Genomic DNA, 16,701 nt, shown 5'->3' with positions numbered 1-16,701 from the left:
ATCCACAGAGCAGTGTATCCAGAAGCTGCCTCATTAAAATGGAAAATAGTGAACCCTTTACATGCAGTTCTTAAATAGTCATAAAAAAAATCACAAACTGACTATAAGCAGTGTTATGATTGCCTGGCCGAAATTATTAATTGCAAACTTTGGCAGAGGTTTGGATTTGAATGTAGTAAAAATTACTGGGACCATCGAGTTGAAAAGGTTTTGGAAAATGAGAGGGTTAAGATCTTATGGGACTTTTAAGATCCAAACGCACAGGCATCTTGTTCATAATATGCCTGGTGGAGCAGTCACCGGAAAGCAGGAAAGCTGGTTCATTGATGTTGCTGTACTGGGTGATGCTGGGATTGAAGATTGGAAATAGGAAAAAATATATAAAATATCAGGACTCGAACGCTTTAAGAAAATAAAATATATCATTATACGTTTGTGATTGGAGCCCTTGGAGTTATAGCTAAAGCCCTCCCTCAATATCTGAATTTATATATCTCAATTTTGAATTTATTGAACATGAACATCCTAATTCGATACATAAAAAACCCCACCTGGCTTGAAACTGCCTCTGTTCTTAAGACACTATTTTAATAATTCTTAGGTCTTTGCTTAGGACTTGAATCATTTTGGTCACACAGTCTTAGTCTGTGAATCTAACTATATTACTACTACTAATAATACTACTAATAATAATATATTAAACTGTTATTGTGCCAAATACCCATGCATGACTCCCAGCTAAGCATGACTACCTGTGTTGTGCTATTGCAGCAATTTCAAAAGGCAAATTCTTCCAAACAAGTCAGCTTTGTAAACAAGGCATAAATGCATTTGCAACAGAGGTGGAAGCTTGTATAAGAGATTTAAGAAAGCACCTGCAGATCAGAATTGGCAACTCTGAATGCATAGCCCACATGCTAATTCAACATTTGCTATCTTCCTGACTGTAACCATTTAACTCAGACAAAGTACAAGCTTTCCCAATTTATTTATTTTATGACTTTCAAAGTATGACTTTATATAATTGCAAAATAATGGTCTTTTCTGCTTCCTTTACTAGTTACAAAAAGTCATTCTGAAGACATCAGTAGATCTGAGAAGAGAAAACATTTCAGGTTTAAGTATAATCCTAGTAGCCAAACTTTGAGTTACAATTAAGATCATCCCAGTAAAAATCTTTACCACAGAAAATTATTATTTTTTAAACCAATACATAGTTTATAGTCATATTCCAGAATACGCCCAATATTTCAAACAGCTTGTAGAAGAAAAGTAAAAAGAACCATATAATATACTATACACTGTGACCATGGGATCTGTTTTGGGAAGATTTCTGGGCAATCAGAAAGCTGATTACACTGGTGCCTGCACTGCGAAGAAGCTACAAATTAGCTTATACCATCTGGAGTACAGGATCAGATCCCATTGTCTACAACTATTCATGGAACAGCTGGGGAGACAACATACAGGATTCTTCCATGTTAAGATAATGATTAGAATGGACTGGATCATGTTGAAATATTGAGCTTAAATTTAAAATCTGTGCATATAATTCTGTCCCCAAATGAATAAGATTGTACATCGGTTGAAAAGTAATACAGCCATTTCAGTCAACACGGAATAAAGCAATTCAGCGGGAAAACTGTCTGTTGTCAGATTTTTTCTTGTTAATATGCTTGAAGATTTTGGATTTCTGAACATTCTTTGCCTTCTGGTAGCCAAAGCCGCCTCCTCCGCCTCTTCTTTGCAGTCTCTTTCCATGGCTGCTGTTTACATCTGAAGATTATGTTAAGGAACGTAGGCTCAAAAAAAGTGCACTGAATAACAGCTAAAAGCATGGCAGCAAAAGTGGAAGGTGTCCTAATTTCTGCAACAAATGTTTAGTTCGTTCCTAACTATAGATAGACTTGCCTGGTTATTATTGATCTTAGCTTTTCCATTGGTTTTCCTACAGACAGCTAGCAAAGTTCATCCTCTTTTTTGATACCATCATTAAATGTGGAAACGAGCTGTGGACCTGTAGAGCACGGGTGTCAAACTTGATTGCGTCATGTGAAGTATTGCAATGTTTTTTGCCTTTGTGGAGCTGGGTTGGGCATGGCCTGTACATGACACATCCGGCCTGTGGGCCCCCAGTTTGACAGCCCTGCTTTAGAGGCTGACATAAGTCTTTCACTTAAGCACAACATTAGTTTGCTGGCAACACATCAGTTAGCTCAAAATCGGACAAAGAAGTAGTTGATTCAAGACCAGCTTTCCTTAACTATGGAACTTTCCAGATCCATTGGATTTCTGCTCCCATCATTCACTGTCAGCTTATATCAAAGTTCGTTAGATATCTAAGCAGTTCCCTCCCCACAACAGGAACTGTACAAAAATAGTTAACATGTAAGATCACTACAATAACAGCATTCAAACTTCACAACAAATGAGATTATCTTACGACGCAAATGAGCAAGCGTGCATCTGAAGTTTGTTTTTCCTCATATTTTCTTATAGTTTATTAGTATCTCACTAACTTTTAAATGATTTATTATCATCAACAATTGCCACCAACCCACTCAAGCAAGCACATTAATGGGTGAGGAGAAAAAAATAGGAAAAGAGAGAAAGCGGGAGGAAAAGTAATTTAACTTGTAGTAAAAGGATACTGAGATCTACAAATGGCGGGACCTTGAAGCCAAAGGACAAAGCAACTTTGAGCAAATCCAAGTTATGGACATTGTAGATCTGCTTCAAAGAGTGGGAATCATAAGCTCTTATATAGGCTTTGTATGCTTCTTGGGCTGATTTGTGGAGGAAGTAGTTCTTCTCAATCAATTTTTCCAGCTGAAATTTTATGAACAAAGAGGCACAAAGAAATGTTTTTTTTTTTTACTTCATTGTCACAAACTATTTATAGGTAGCTGACATTTATCCAAGCAGGGAACTATTTGTATATTTGCATTGCACTCCACCCTGAAATTCATGATACTGAAACATGTATTTTAGATTTATGGGTATAGAATAATATTATTTTTGTTATTAGTTCAAATATTAGATTAGCTACTATACTACAATCATAGTTAGGAAAAGACCCCTGCTCAACCATAAAGTACTTGATTTGCACACAAGCAACTTCCAGATAGGTTAACTGGAGAAATTCCTGCCAAAAATTCTGGAAAACACTCTTAAGGCATCACAGATAATTGTAAACATTGTACTATAAAGCAACTTACTTTAGTTGCTTGCACTGAAACATTCTCATCTAAACCTTTCCTACTATCTAAAGCAGTCACAATTGATTGCCACAATTTGATTCTTCTCCATGGATACATGCAACATCCTAGAAGTGGACTTTCTTTTATATACTAAGAATTGGCCTTGCTCTCATTTTCTTTGCCATCTCATTTTCTTTGCCCTTCTATACCCCAACTTCATCCAGAGAATCGTTCTAAAAAAAACTTTCTAAAAAAATCACAAATCTGAATGCTCATACATACATTCATCTGTACTCTGTTTAAGGCTCAGTTCTTATAATCAGAGTACATAATCTGGGTATCTTGTGCCGAAGCTGCACAGATAGCAATGTTAGAAAAGTAGTCAAGCTAATTCTTAACTAGAAATGATGTACTGCACCCGATTTAATCAGATGTTTGGATCTCTACTATCACATTTCACAAGAACATCAAAATAAAACCACTGTGAATCTTTTGTGTTTTTTTTGCATCATTGAACTGTTTCTGAATACTTTATTAGCTATACAAATGAAAAAAAAGTAAGTTTTTAAAATATTCATAGTATAGTTTATATTTACCTGAGATTGAATGTCAGAAATTTTAGACCAAGAAAATTCATATTCACTTAATGGCACCTAAAATATAAAGATAAGTTCTCAACAAAAAAAATCTACATAATGGAAACACAAGATATTAAGAATATAATAGATTTCAACACACTTAAACTTAGATAATCTAACTCTGGAAATGTAAACGTTGGCTGGATATACACGTTGCTAAGATAGATTTTTTTTTTAAAACTCCTAATCTATTGAAAAGCTCATGTCTTCTTTCTGCTGGCACGTGAGCCATCGCCCCAGATCAGATCCGCTGTGCATGCATGCGCGCCTCCCGCCAGCCAGCCGATTGTCAGTTATCTGCCACACATGCATGGGGATGGGGCGCAGGTGGGAGACACGTGCATGTGCAGAGATGCACAGCATGTGGACGGAGGGGTCACGCATGCATGCGCAGGGGGGGTCGAGTGCGCATTGCATTATGGGTGCAGGCACACGCCCACACTTTCGGCATGTGAGGATGAAACGGTTAGGCATCACTGTCCTAGGTACTAGCAACCATATGAAACCTGAATTCACCATCACAGCAACCAATTAGTACAACTACTTATTCTAAGGTAATTTGGATTAAAACCGCTCCCTTCTTTTATATTCCATATTACACAGTTCAGCTAGGCCAACTGCCCTGCATTTCTAGTGAAGTTATATCATTAAATATTAAACATTAAGACACTCATATTACTGGAGAAAAAAAGACTGATCATCACAGTTACCAGCAACGGTGGTACCAATGCTACAGTACTCCCTAGCAACTTACCCTGGCTTGCTTAAGGTAACGCAGGAATCCCAGTTCTTCTGGCCGTAAAATGAGCAGGGCGTGTCCCCTTCCATTGATTCCACGGGCTGTTCTCCCAACACGATGAATATATTCCTTTCGTTAATGGGAAGTAATAAGAGTATAAACTGACATTTTGGTTTCATGTTGATAATCATGAAAGCATAGCACGGAAGGCCATGCAAATTTATCCAAAGTCCCCTATTCGTATTTGATATGCTTTACAAATTGCATACTAATAAAGCAAACAGCCTGGAGGTTTTAAATCAGCAGACTCTTTTTGAATGTATTTATTTTTGATTGTCAGCATCTGATTCAACAATAGCTAAATTCAGGATTCGGCTACTAAAGCATTCTAGCATCCCAGAGCCTATCACTAATATGAGTTCATTCTCTTGTTTTTCTCAAAGCCAGTACCACTTATAAGCCAGTGCCTATCCAGGCACCCAACTGAAATGGCTTAACCCTTGGACTGACACTGAAGACATTTACAATGCTAAAACAGCATATCCAAGATACAGACGGGATACAAAAGTAATAAATAAAATAAATAAAAATAGGAACATATGAAATTCAGCTTTGCTGGAGTTAATTAAAAAGAATCTATCCCAGACTACTTTAATTTCCTATTTTAATATTACACAGGTTAGGATTCCAGCAATTGTCCTAATGTCAACTCATAAAACATTCCTATGCCTGTTTTAGTAGTTGCAACACATACAATTCGCATTAATGCATATTTAAATTATATCATTTTCGAGAATGTGTGTATACCTTTGGGTCATCAGGTGGGTCATACTGAACTATCCAATCAACCTCTGGAATGTCCAGCCCACGAGCAGCTACATCTGTGCATAAGAGTATTCCAGAATCTGCATTGCAGAACTGGAAAAATGTGGTTGTGCGTTTAGTTTGTTTCTGCTTGCCCTAGGGGAAAAAAGACATACAAAATAAGGAATTGGTGAACAACTGAGAAAAAAAGAACTAAAATTGCCATACCAAGCAATGACATTAGGAAAAGGTTGCTATTGAGACTTATTGGTTGCTTTAAGATGACATCTCCAGCTCCCATCATTCTGTTGTAGTAGTTTTGTATTTTTGTTTGTTTTAAAGCGGGGGTGGGTGGGGAATAAACCCCAAATGTCTAAATTCTTGTCTGAGAAAAGGGCAAAACCACATTTTACGTACCTCTAGGGTATATTAGCAGTCTCTCTTTTACTGTGTTTGTAATTCTTTCCACAGAGTTAATACCCAGATTTCCATAAAAATGGCTTAGAGTATAATCCATTTATGAAACAAACAAAAAAAATTGTACTAACAAAAATCCATTTGTGTGTTTGTGTGTGTTAATACGTATAGAATCAATGGGTGTTTCTGTTCTTCCACACAAGGTACAGTAGAAGCAAATGTCATATACCAACTGGAGCCACTTAAAATAGTTTGCTGACAGCAAACAACCGTTCTAACAAACAACTTCAACCTTGCTGACAGAACCCTGTTTTTCAGATACGCACTTTAAAGACAGCTTTAAGAGAAAGATGCTCCAGATGGCATTTAAAGGTTAATTTATGACTCCGCTGCTAAAATCTTGCTGAGAAACTGACACTGTTGTTATGCACCCCAACCTTCATAAAGGCCACTTGCTATTTGCAATAACCTCAAAGCAGCCTGCATTATTCAAGCTTGAAAGACAGTTTGAGACACCCAACTAAGGCACAAAAGTGGATCTTCACTGCAACACAGAGCAGAAAGAAAACTCTCTGGATTTACAATGCCCTACAACTCTCATAAATCTAAGAACAGAAATCTGTTAACACGGACACTTAGCTGGTCAAAAATAAAATTGGTAAATTAGTTGACCAAAGAGGGTTAAAGTGCTTATAAAGTTACTACAACGAAAGGGCTGGAGGTCATAAAGGTTTCCTGGAGAAGAAACAATCCTGCCCATCAGAAGATGGGGCTTTTGATTCAATGGAGGAGATTTATTTCAGTCGCCCTCCTCAGCGATGCAATAACCTGGAAAATCTGTTCTGGAGAATGAGGAAAACCAGCATCAAGTGTCATATAAGAAATTAGCAAATAAAAGGTGTCCTGGTGGTGTTAAAAGCTCTGAATTCAACCCAACATAAGACAGTATTTTAGAACTGAGAAGCTCTAGATTATAATCCAGATGCTGGATTACTGTAATATACAGTAGTGTGCAAAAGTCTTAAGCCACCATTAGATTTGTTGTCGTATCAAAGTTTTACTGACCACATCTGTAATTATTTTTCGGTCTTGAATATCACATCTTGAATATCCAGTTTGTTTGTTGATTTCCCTCTGAGAGTGGCCTTGCTAATGCAAAAGTATGACCGTTAAGTCTGTCAAATTCTGCATTTTGACTGGAATGATGTGATTGAAAGTTGGTCTTATTAGCAAGCTTCCAATGAATTACACTCATACAACATGTGCATGTAGCGTATGTAATGGTCAAGCAGGTCTTGCACAAAACTGGTGTGTGTGTGTGTGTGTGTGTGTGTATGTGTGTGTATGTGTCTGTCTATCTATCTATCTATCTATCTATCTATCTATCTATCTATCTATCTATCTATCTATCTATCTATACAGCAGTCACTTTGGCATGAAATAGTAGGATACACAGGGTGTTAAACAATGACAGTACTGAGGGTTCCCCATTTCAGTTTACAGGACCCAGGTGTCGTTCAAGTGTATGAGGAAGTCACATTACATACAGATAGTCCTCGACATACAACCACAATTGAACCCAGCATTTAAGTTGCTAAGTGAAAAATTTGTTAAGTGGGTTTCATCTCGTTTTATGACTTTTCTTGCCACATTTGTTAAGTGAATCAGTGCAGTTGTTAGTCTCACTTAAGTGAATCTGGCTTCCCCATTGACTTGGCTTGTCAGAAAAAGGGGAATCACATAACCCCGAGACACTACAACCGTCATAAATGTGAACCAGTTGTCAAGCATCCGAATGTAAATCACATGACCAAGGAGATGCTGCAATGGTTATAAGTATGAAAAATGGTCATAAGTCACTTTTTTCAGTGCCGTTATGACTTTGAGTAGTCGCTAAATGACCTGTTGTAACTCAAGGCCTATCTGTATTTGACACTTTGGCCCATAGAAGCCATTTTTTGTTTTTCCTGTTTTTTGAATACTGCCTACAAATTTCCTGTATTTTCTGGTTGTATTCTAATAAGGAGACTGAGACATCATTATATGTATGGTCATTATGCATTTGCTACTACAACAAATCTAATGGCAGCCTAAGACTTTTGCACAGTACTGTAGGTGTGATAACCTGGGGCGTGACACAAAAATAACCAAGTCACAAAAATAGAAGAAAGTCCCTTTAATGCCTCCAAGTTGGCCCCAATGTCCAATTATCCTCAGCAGGGTATCAAACTCTTATTAAAGAAAACAGTTTACGGAGGGAGTAAATACAGTCTGCACCCAAAGTAAAGTTAATTTGAAATAAAAAACCCAACACAAACCACACTGAAGGAATTATTATGGCAGGCAAGGATGATTAATTGCAGACTTCTACCAGATAATGTAGCAACCACAGTTGGGAGGAAACCAAACACTGATAAGCTCCGACAAGAATGCACCCTTTGCTTCTAGCACCTTTGCCTTGCGCAGTTTGTCCTTTTAACCAGTCCTCCCAGCTGCAGCCCATGAAGGGGATCAGGGCCCCTTCCTCCCCCATAGACCACACCACTCATGTTTCTCCCTTATCCATTCCTCCCTGCGTACCCTAGGATGAAGGGAGTGGTGGGCCTGGGTCTTCCTCTGAATGCCCATCCAGCCTGTGCCCTTCCCCAGTTTCCTCCACAACCACCGGAGCCATACTCCCACTCCCTGTCAGCTGTTCTATCTCTCCCTCAGAGTCAGACTCCAACAGGGGCATGACAGTAGGTATGTGTACATCAATTCATCCAAATCATGAATACTTACATGAATAGCCAATACCGGCAGATCAATGTAGTTAAGAAGTTCATAGTGGTACTTCACGGACATACATGAGGAGAAGAACACCATTAACTTCTTCTTCCGATTCTTCTTTAGGAAAGTGAAGAGCAGGAGGAATCTCTTTTCTGAGGGGCATATTACATATCCCTGTAATTGTTTGAAAATGATTAATGACTTCCCAAACTGCTATTCCTAAGGACTTCGAAATGAGGATGCAAGTATACATTTTAATTTAATTACCTGTACAACAGGCAACAATGTATTGATGAAGGAATATGAAAACCCAGAAATGTCAGTATATAGTCAGCAGTTATCAATCAAGTCTGATAAAGAATTCATGAACATTTTGAAAGAGAAATTAATAGACTGTGAAGAGCTAGAATTAGAAACACAGGGAAAAAAGCATCCTTGTGCTTGGATACAAATCTCAAAATGAGAAAGAAAGGGCCAAGGAAGAGAATCCCAAAGAGAGAAGAGAATTAAGTCTTAAGAACAGACACATAAACAAAATATGATTTGCCACAATATCTGTGCTTAAATTACCTGTTCGAGACCTTCTACAGTTGCTGTCTCTTTATTGTCGTCAACCCCAACATATAATGGCTCCTTTTTTAGAGAAATCCTTGCCAGATCTTCAACTTTACGGGTTTGTGTAGCAGAGAACAACATGGTTTGTCTACGCTCTGGCAGGGAAAGGGATGAAATTAAACATACATGTTTTTTTTTTCATACGTCAACAAGGTAACAAATTAGAAATATCCAGGTGGTACATGCCACTTAGAATCCCTTTAAAAACAAGTGTCTCACAGCTTTTATAATAAAAAATGAACTAATCATCACATTTAGAATAGAAACAAAATAGCAACGCTATACATAGCCACTCATCCATATCACGATAAATGTTTTTTTGAGCCACCCTAATTTTTTTCAAGCCATCCTAAATTTGGATCATCCTAATTTTTTTCAAGTGATTCTAAATTGGGAGTAATGTCCGCTGAATAGAGAAGGATTTTCTTTAGTAAATATACACAATATAACACTATAAAAGGTATTAATCAACCAAACACTCAAGATCTACGTAACTTGTAGAGTGCTTGAAGTGAATTGTAGGCATTAGTACAGCCTGTACAAGAATAGGATTTTCAAAAGCGGAAATAACTCAGGATTACTGCATAAACTTTTAAGTGTCACAAAATACAGATAGCATAAGTATCTGACTTACTTGGTAGAAGCTTTATGATCTGTTTCATTTCTTCTTCAAACCCAACTTCTAAAATTCTATCAGCTTCGTCAATTACCAGACACTGCAGGTTCTTATACATAAATCCTGGAGTATTCTAAAACACATCCAACAATGGCGTCAGCGACATACATGGACAAAAGAGAGGATGTACATGACGCAATACTATATGTTTTACCTGCAAATGGTCCAGAAGCCTGCCTGGAGTTGCGACAATGATGTTTATGCCATTTCCAAGTTTTTGTACCTCGACTGATCTATTACTGCCCCCCATTATCAAGCCATAGGTGTGGACATGATGAGTCATCAGTTCTTTGAGAACACCGTAAGTCTGCATGGCAAGTTCTCGAGTTGGTGAGAGAATGAGAACACCTGTTCCTAAAAAGAAGAAGGGAAACAGAGATGTCTAGAGAGTTTCTAACTGATAATGGCAAACCTATCTGTTTGCCTGTCTATCATCTTACTGCAATCTAAGCAATCTAAACTCTTGGCAGCAAAAAAAACAAAACACCCCCCCAAGAGAATACAGGTCGTCCTTAACTTGCAACAGTTCAGTTAGTGCCCGTTTGAAGTTACAACGGCACTGAAAAAAGTGAACCATGACAATTCTTCACACTTATGACCCTTTTAGCATGTGATTTACATTTGGATGTTTACTTTGGATATGGTTCATATTTATGATTATTAAAGTGGTCATATGATCACTTTTTGCAACCTTCTGACAAGCAAAGACAATGGCGAAGCCGGATTTACTTAACAACCATGTCACTAATTTAACAACTCTAGTGATTCAGTTAACAAATGTGACAAGTTGTAAAATGGGGTAAAACTCACTCAATAAAATTTTCACTTAAACAACATAAATTTTGGGCTCAAGTTGTGGACTATCTGTAATACAAACCCAAAATACTTTTTAAAGCCTGCTAACAACAGATGCTGTCACACACCAAATGTCCTTCAAGAGAGTTCCATTATCAATTTCTTCTGGAAAGTGGACAATGCCAGAGCCAACAGAACCTCCAATGGGAAGCCGCTCCAGAAGGCTAGACCTACTATGGAAGATCAACTCTCCTGGGATTCAGCCCAGCTAGTTGGTCAGAGTGGTAATTCTACAAGACAACACTTTACTCAAATAAATTAGGAGAAATGAGCTACTGGATGATAACCTTTTGACACAATAAGAGAGAATTACATAACTTTGCCTCATGTATTGCCACAGAGTTGGCCCAAACCTAGGCACATTAGCTATACTTAGTCAGATTCAGTCTTCATTGCCTTCCGCTTGTATTCTAGGCATTGCTTCTGCCACTTCGTCACCCATCTTCCATAAATCAAGGGATCATCCAGACTGGCCAATAGTCAGGAGAAATTTTGTCAGGGACCTGATACCCTGCTTCCTGATGGGTCAATCTCTCAACTCAACCTCTACTCATGTCAAGGAAACTGCCAAATACCTAGGAAAATCATTTGGCTCCATAAGGTGCCTAAGGTGGACCAAATGAATGGGTCAAGCCCCACAGAGGTAACAGGTGGCAGTCAACTGCACTTGGACCAGGACGCGACCTGACCATGACATATAAAAGACAGTAATACTGCATTCTCAACATCCTGATTGCTAACTGCCCAGAGATAAAAACAAGTTTTAACATGGGCCTTACCTACAAATTTGGAGCTCAGATTTCCACGGATCACCAAATTCATGGCTGCCACCATGTTGGCTATAAACTCTTAAGTCTACTAAAACCATCTCCTTCCAAAACCACTAGGTACAGAGGAAGATGATCAAGCTGGTGACTAGAGAGCCCAGTTCAGGGTCCCATTCAACAAAGAGGACTGATACACCAAAAGGACTCCAATTTGTAACTGTGGTTCAACCTAACACATAGGAACTCATGCTCCGCCACCTCAAGAACAGTGATAAGAGATGCAATACTGCTGCCCTCACTCAGTCAAAGTAAACAATAGACATCAGAAACCCCTGCTCCTTTTAAACAAGATCCCACCAAGACAAGACAACCAAATTAGAAAAAGCAATTGCCATCAAGTTAGAGATCTCTTTTCCCACGGAAATGACTATTTGGCCCTTCTACACATTTATCAAGATCTCAAACGTTATTTCAAGAAAAAAAATTCTCACCATTTCTAGGCATAAATTTTAACTTGTAGATAAGTTCTATGGCTGGAATGAGAAATGCAAGAGTTTTGCCACTGCCAGTTTTTGCAGCTGCTAAAATATCTCTGCATGTAGGATAATTACAAAAAGAAAAGAGAAAAAAGAAATGTGTAAGTTGGTTGGAAGTTAACATTTTTTCATTAATATGAACTTAAAATTAATTAATATTTAATAAATAAGGCTGATTAACTGAATAATATAACTCCAAGACAACATTTTTAATCATTACTGCTTTCTGCCTGTCAATCATCTGTGACAGAAATTCATTTCCCTTTCAAAATGTTGTTTCTTACCTGCCTTCCAAAAGCGGCTTAATACTTTTATGTTGAATTTCTGTCATGTGTGTAAATCCCATGTCCGCTATCCCTTTCAACGTGTTCTCACTGACAAGGTCATTAAGAGACTCAAAAGAAGTATCCTCAAAAGCACCTGAAGAGACAAGCAATGTCAGCCTGATTTAATTGCTCCTAATCAATCACTATAGATAAAAAAAGAAGTCAATTGTATTAAAATAGAACTCAATTTAAGTTTGCTTAGTTTAAAACAATTGAGAGCCAATTTGGTGTAGTATTTAAGACATCAGACTGGAAACCATGGGTTCTATCCCCGCCTTAATCATGAAAGAGCATCCATTTGAGTGACTTTGGACTCTCTCTCAGTTCTACCTACATCGTATGATTGTTGTTGTAGGGAAAATAGGATCAGAAAGATTTGTTTCATATGTTTGCCACCTTGGCGTATTTGTAAATAAATAAACTTATAAATTTACAAATAAACAAATAAATAAATATCAAGCAGGAAGATAAATATGGAAGGAAATATTAGGTCATCAAATCATTTAAGGCTGAGCCAAATTAAGCCACTCTATTTTGGAAAATTTGTACTATTTAGATTTAAATAATGCATTTCTATATATATATCACATTTTTCAAAAATATTTTCAACAAACATCCCTGCATTTATTTAAATTATCCTTGAAACCCATTGAGTTTATATTTATTTACTTGGGTTACAGCTCTTCATCCATCAGAAGAAAGTACTCAAAGCTGTTAATTACTACATTTTTTCTTAATGTGATATCCTTTAATATTTTAATCACTAGGAATGGATCTTTTTGGTATACATTTTATGTTACCCACAAGCCAGTGCTTGTGGGTAACAATTAACAATTAAAACAAATAAATATTTAACAATTAAACAATTAAACAATTGAAACAAATAAATATTTAACCAAGGCCAAAGGCTTGACCTCTAAGTTCAATAAAAAAGAGATTACAAGTTTAGTATGCTGCATGCCATCATTATATATTTTTAAATTACCTTGAGTTTGATAAGACGTATTCCATGCATTTATGGTTTAATGAAAAAATATCAACATACAAGAAAGATCTGAGAAACAGCATTGAGGAAACTTGCCTGTTAAACCCAGAGGCAAGACAGGTCCATCAGCATCGTCAGATGCCTCTTCTTCAGTCAGATCTTCAGCATTTTCTTCTACTTTGAGATTCCCAGGTAAAGCCTTTTGTGTTTCAAGATCTTCTTCCTCAATTTTTGCTTTTTTACCACCTGCATATTACAAAACCAATTTTCATTCTCAATAATTATCTGAAGATGAAGCAGTACTCTCTCCACTGAACATTAAACCTGCTCCAAATGCAGATTTTTTTTTTAGAGACATAAAGTTTTGTTTCCTTATATGCTCATTTGAAAAGAAATAAAAGCAAGAGCTATCATACCATTTTCTGCACAATTTTCAGTTTTCCTTTTCTTTTTCTTCTTCTTCTTCATCCCAGGTTGTTTACACTCACGTTCCTCAGCTTTTGTTACATCAGGCAATTCTCCCTCTGTCACTTTGTGGTCTTTCATTGCTGTTTCTGAAACGTTGCAAAATTCTTCTGAGACATTCTCCACTGCATTTTCTAAAGGCATAAACAAGAGTCAATGCTGCGCTTGGCATTAAGTGCTGAAATGTATCTGGAAATCTCATTCAGGCAACAAGGATCAATGAATATACCACACACTGTTTATATAAGAATATAAATTAAGCCCCTGTATTCTACCATACTTGCTAAAGCATTTATTGAACTGAATATTTATTATTTTACTTTGGGCCATCAAAAAAAAAGATCTATTTCTGACTTTCTCGTTCTACCTCTTTTCCTTTTTTTTTCTTTTCTTTTCTGTTTTTTTTCCTCTTCTTTCACATTTGTGTTTGTGTTGTTTGTTCATTTTAATTGTAAAATCTATAAAGTTTATTTTTAAAAAAAGACCTTGCTGGATCGCACTTGTGGCTCATCTGATCCAGCAAGCTGTTCTCAGTGGCCAGTCAAGCTGGTAGCCAGCACCATGGAAGTAAATTCTTAGGCTGAGCAATATATATATAAAAATACACACTTCGTTGGTCCTTATTCTTTTAAGATTCTATTTCATTGGGTCATCTCTGGTTTGAGTATTTTGGGAAGAAGAAAATAGCTTCCCTTTGTCCATTGTAACCAGTTCGTACATCGTTTTGTATACTTCATTCCAGTGATGGCTAACCTATGACACGTGTGTCATTCGTGACACGCCGAGGCACTTTGACTGACATGCCTGTTGGTGTGGGGAAAACCTGCACATTTAGAGGCTGCCTGTGCTCTGCTCCAATCCCTGCTCCCTGCTTGTTGCGTGGAGGCGTGGTGTCACCGCTGCCGCAAGATCTTTGCAGCAGAGAATCAGTTTTAACCACCATAAACTGAGGTTTGTCAGTTTCATTACCTCAGGAACGCTACAGGAGGAAAGGAGATCCATGAGGTTCACAGCCCTGTAAGGTGGCCTTCCGATCCCCACATCCTGCACCTGCAGCCCTGAGACCAGGGAGACAAGTTTCACAGCCCTGTGTGATCACCCCAGCCCAGTCCATCATAAACCAAATTATTGATATTTCTTGAAGTGACACACGACCCGAGGAAGGCTACACTTTTTCCCGATTTTCGACACACCAAGCTGAAAAGGTTAGCCATCACTGCTTCATTCCTTCGCCTCCTGTGTAGACTAAAAAGCCCTAATGTTGCAACTTTTTTTTTTCCCACAGTGAAACTGCTCCAGCTCCTTAATGGGTTCAACACAATTCAAATGTAAGAGATGAGTAGGCTGATCACGAGGATGGGGAAAATGTGTCATCAGTTCGAAGCCGCTGCACTCCTTTAAGAGCCCCCAGTCCAGCCTCTGCTGAATCCCAGGGACCTTTATCTTGCACCAATTTGGCCTGACCCTCATCATTCATTCATTGCATTCTTGTGCAATGATGGCATGAGGACCCAGGTTGTTGGGGTCAATGTGCGGACTCTATAAACTGTTTAGAGAGGGCCGCAAAGCACTGTGAAACAGTATATAAGTCTAAGTGCTACTGCTATGTAATCAACTTTTTATCATTTGAACTCAACTCCGGTTTCTGGTTACTTGCCCCTCGACATCAAAACTCCATCAGACTATCCTTTCAGGGATCATTTCTATAGTATTTAACTAGAGAAATGCACTCAAAAGTGATCAGCTGATCATCCCTGCATGAGTTGGCCTTCCTTTTCCAAGCAAAAATATCCCCTAGGTTTCTTTATCTCATGCAAACCCTACCACCTCCTCACCCCATCTGAGCAACTTTTTTTTTTTTTTTTGCAAATGATTGATAGGGTTGGATGCATGTACACCGCTACGGTTGAGTTTGCTTCTTAACCGTGCGGTTTTGTGTCAAACGTTGTTGAGAAGTACCCTCAACCCAAGCTGGCTTAACTCCGACATTATAATCCACCCGCATTGCGGGAGCCCCTTTCTGCACAAGAGGCAGTCGAGTCTGCCCTGAAGAAACCATGCCACTTCAATGATGCCACCGGCTTCCTTCCACACCCTGGCACTCGGAGAGAGAAAGAGGAGATGATGATGATGATGATGATGCCCTCACCGAGCGTTCCTCCCGCAGGCGATGCTCCAGCGGCCAGGCTTTGGTCGGCGGCTCTTTGCCGGGCCAAATTGCGTTGACGGATCTTGCGGTTGCGCTTTTCCAGCTTCTTGCGCAGAAGCCGCATCGGAAGCTTCCCGGTATTCGCCGCCATCCTTCCGCAAGAGTTAAGACCGGAGAGCAGGGCTACGCACTGCACACGTGCGCCAGAAGGAAGGAAGGAAAGAGGGGGAAAAAAAGAGGAGGTAACCGGAAAATGACAGCCAACACGGCCCTAAGGCGCCCTTGCAGCGACTCTTACAGGCTTGGAGGTATGATGGATCCTCCAACCTTGGTCGAATTAAACAGGGAAACAAAAGTGCATCTCTTGCAGTCTACGCGCGGTTTCTAAACACGTATTTCGGAAGGCTCGATCTTTAAATCAAGTACAAAATATAAGCATGGTGCAGAATACAACGGGCTTGTTAAGGACGTTTGTACGAACCAATTACCCGTGTCTTCATTCAAGATGTCTGCCTGCCTGTCTGTCTGCCGTCTGGAAATATGTTTGGAGCCCAAAGCGGGGTTGGGAAAAGAAACGTCTCTATAAACAAAAGAGGCGTGTATATATTCCTATTTTGTTTATTTCTAGAATAAATGTTTAATCAACCAATCGATGTTTCTAAATAAATGTTTCAAAATTTGAAGTTAAACCAAAGGATTTCCAACAGATCACCATCTTGTTACATTTTAAGCTACTTTTTTTTTGCCTCTCCTAATTCTG

The 16,701-nt window shown here is 38.4% G+C and overlaps 1 protein-coding gene and 1 pseudogene across 2 annotated transcripts; one reads left to right on the top strand and one right to left on the bottom strand.

Moving 5' to 3' along the window:
- Positions 1-973: 973 nt before the first annotated feature.
- Positions 974-16,230, bottom strand: DDX18 (DEAD-box helicase 18). Of its 2 annotated transcripts, none has more exons than XM_026714621.2 (14): positions 15,942-16,230; positions 13,744-13,926; positions 13,424-13,573; positions 12,301-12,436; positions 11,972-12,072; positions 10,013-10,212; positions 9,817-9,931; positions 9,138-9,277; positions 8,580-8,741; positions 5,385-5,537; positions 4,593-4,706; positions 3,797-3,853; positions 2,652-2,829; positions 974-1,776 (listed from the first exon to the last, which is right to left on the bottom strand). In XM_026714621.2, exons 1-14 carry the CDS (start codon positions 16,090-16,092, stop codon positions 1,631-1,633), a joined length of 1,986 nt encoding a protein of 661 aa, XP_026570406.1. In that variant the 5' UTR covers positions 16,093-16,230; the 3' UTR covers positions 974-1,630. The 2 variants fall into 2 exon arrangements, with proteins under 2 accessions (XP_026570406.1, XP_087776474.1); XM_087920348.1 differs by having other exon boundaries at positions 13,744-13,881; positions 15,942-16,162.
- Positions 15,471-15,592, top strand: LOC148128007 (small nucleolar RNA U3; annotated as a pseudogene).
- Positions 16,231-16,701: the final 471 nt, after the last annotated feature.

Source organism: Pseudonaja textilis, chromosome 1 (genome assembly GCF_049901715.1).
Source record: "Pseudonaja textilis isolate UNSWEBS1 chromosome 1, rPseTex1.2, whole genome shotgun sequence".
NCBI lineage: Eukaryota > Metazoa > Chordata > Lepidosauria > Squamata > Elapidae > Pseudonaja > Pseudonaja textilis.
This window is presented reverse-complemented; position numbering and strand designations above follow the sequence as displayed.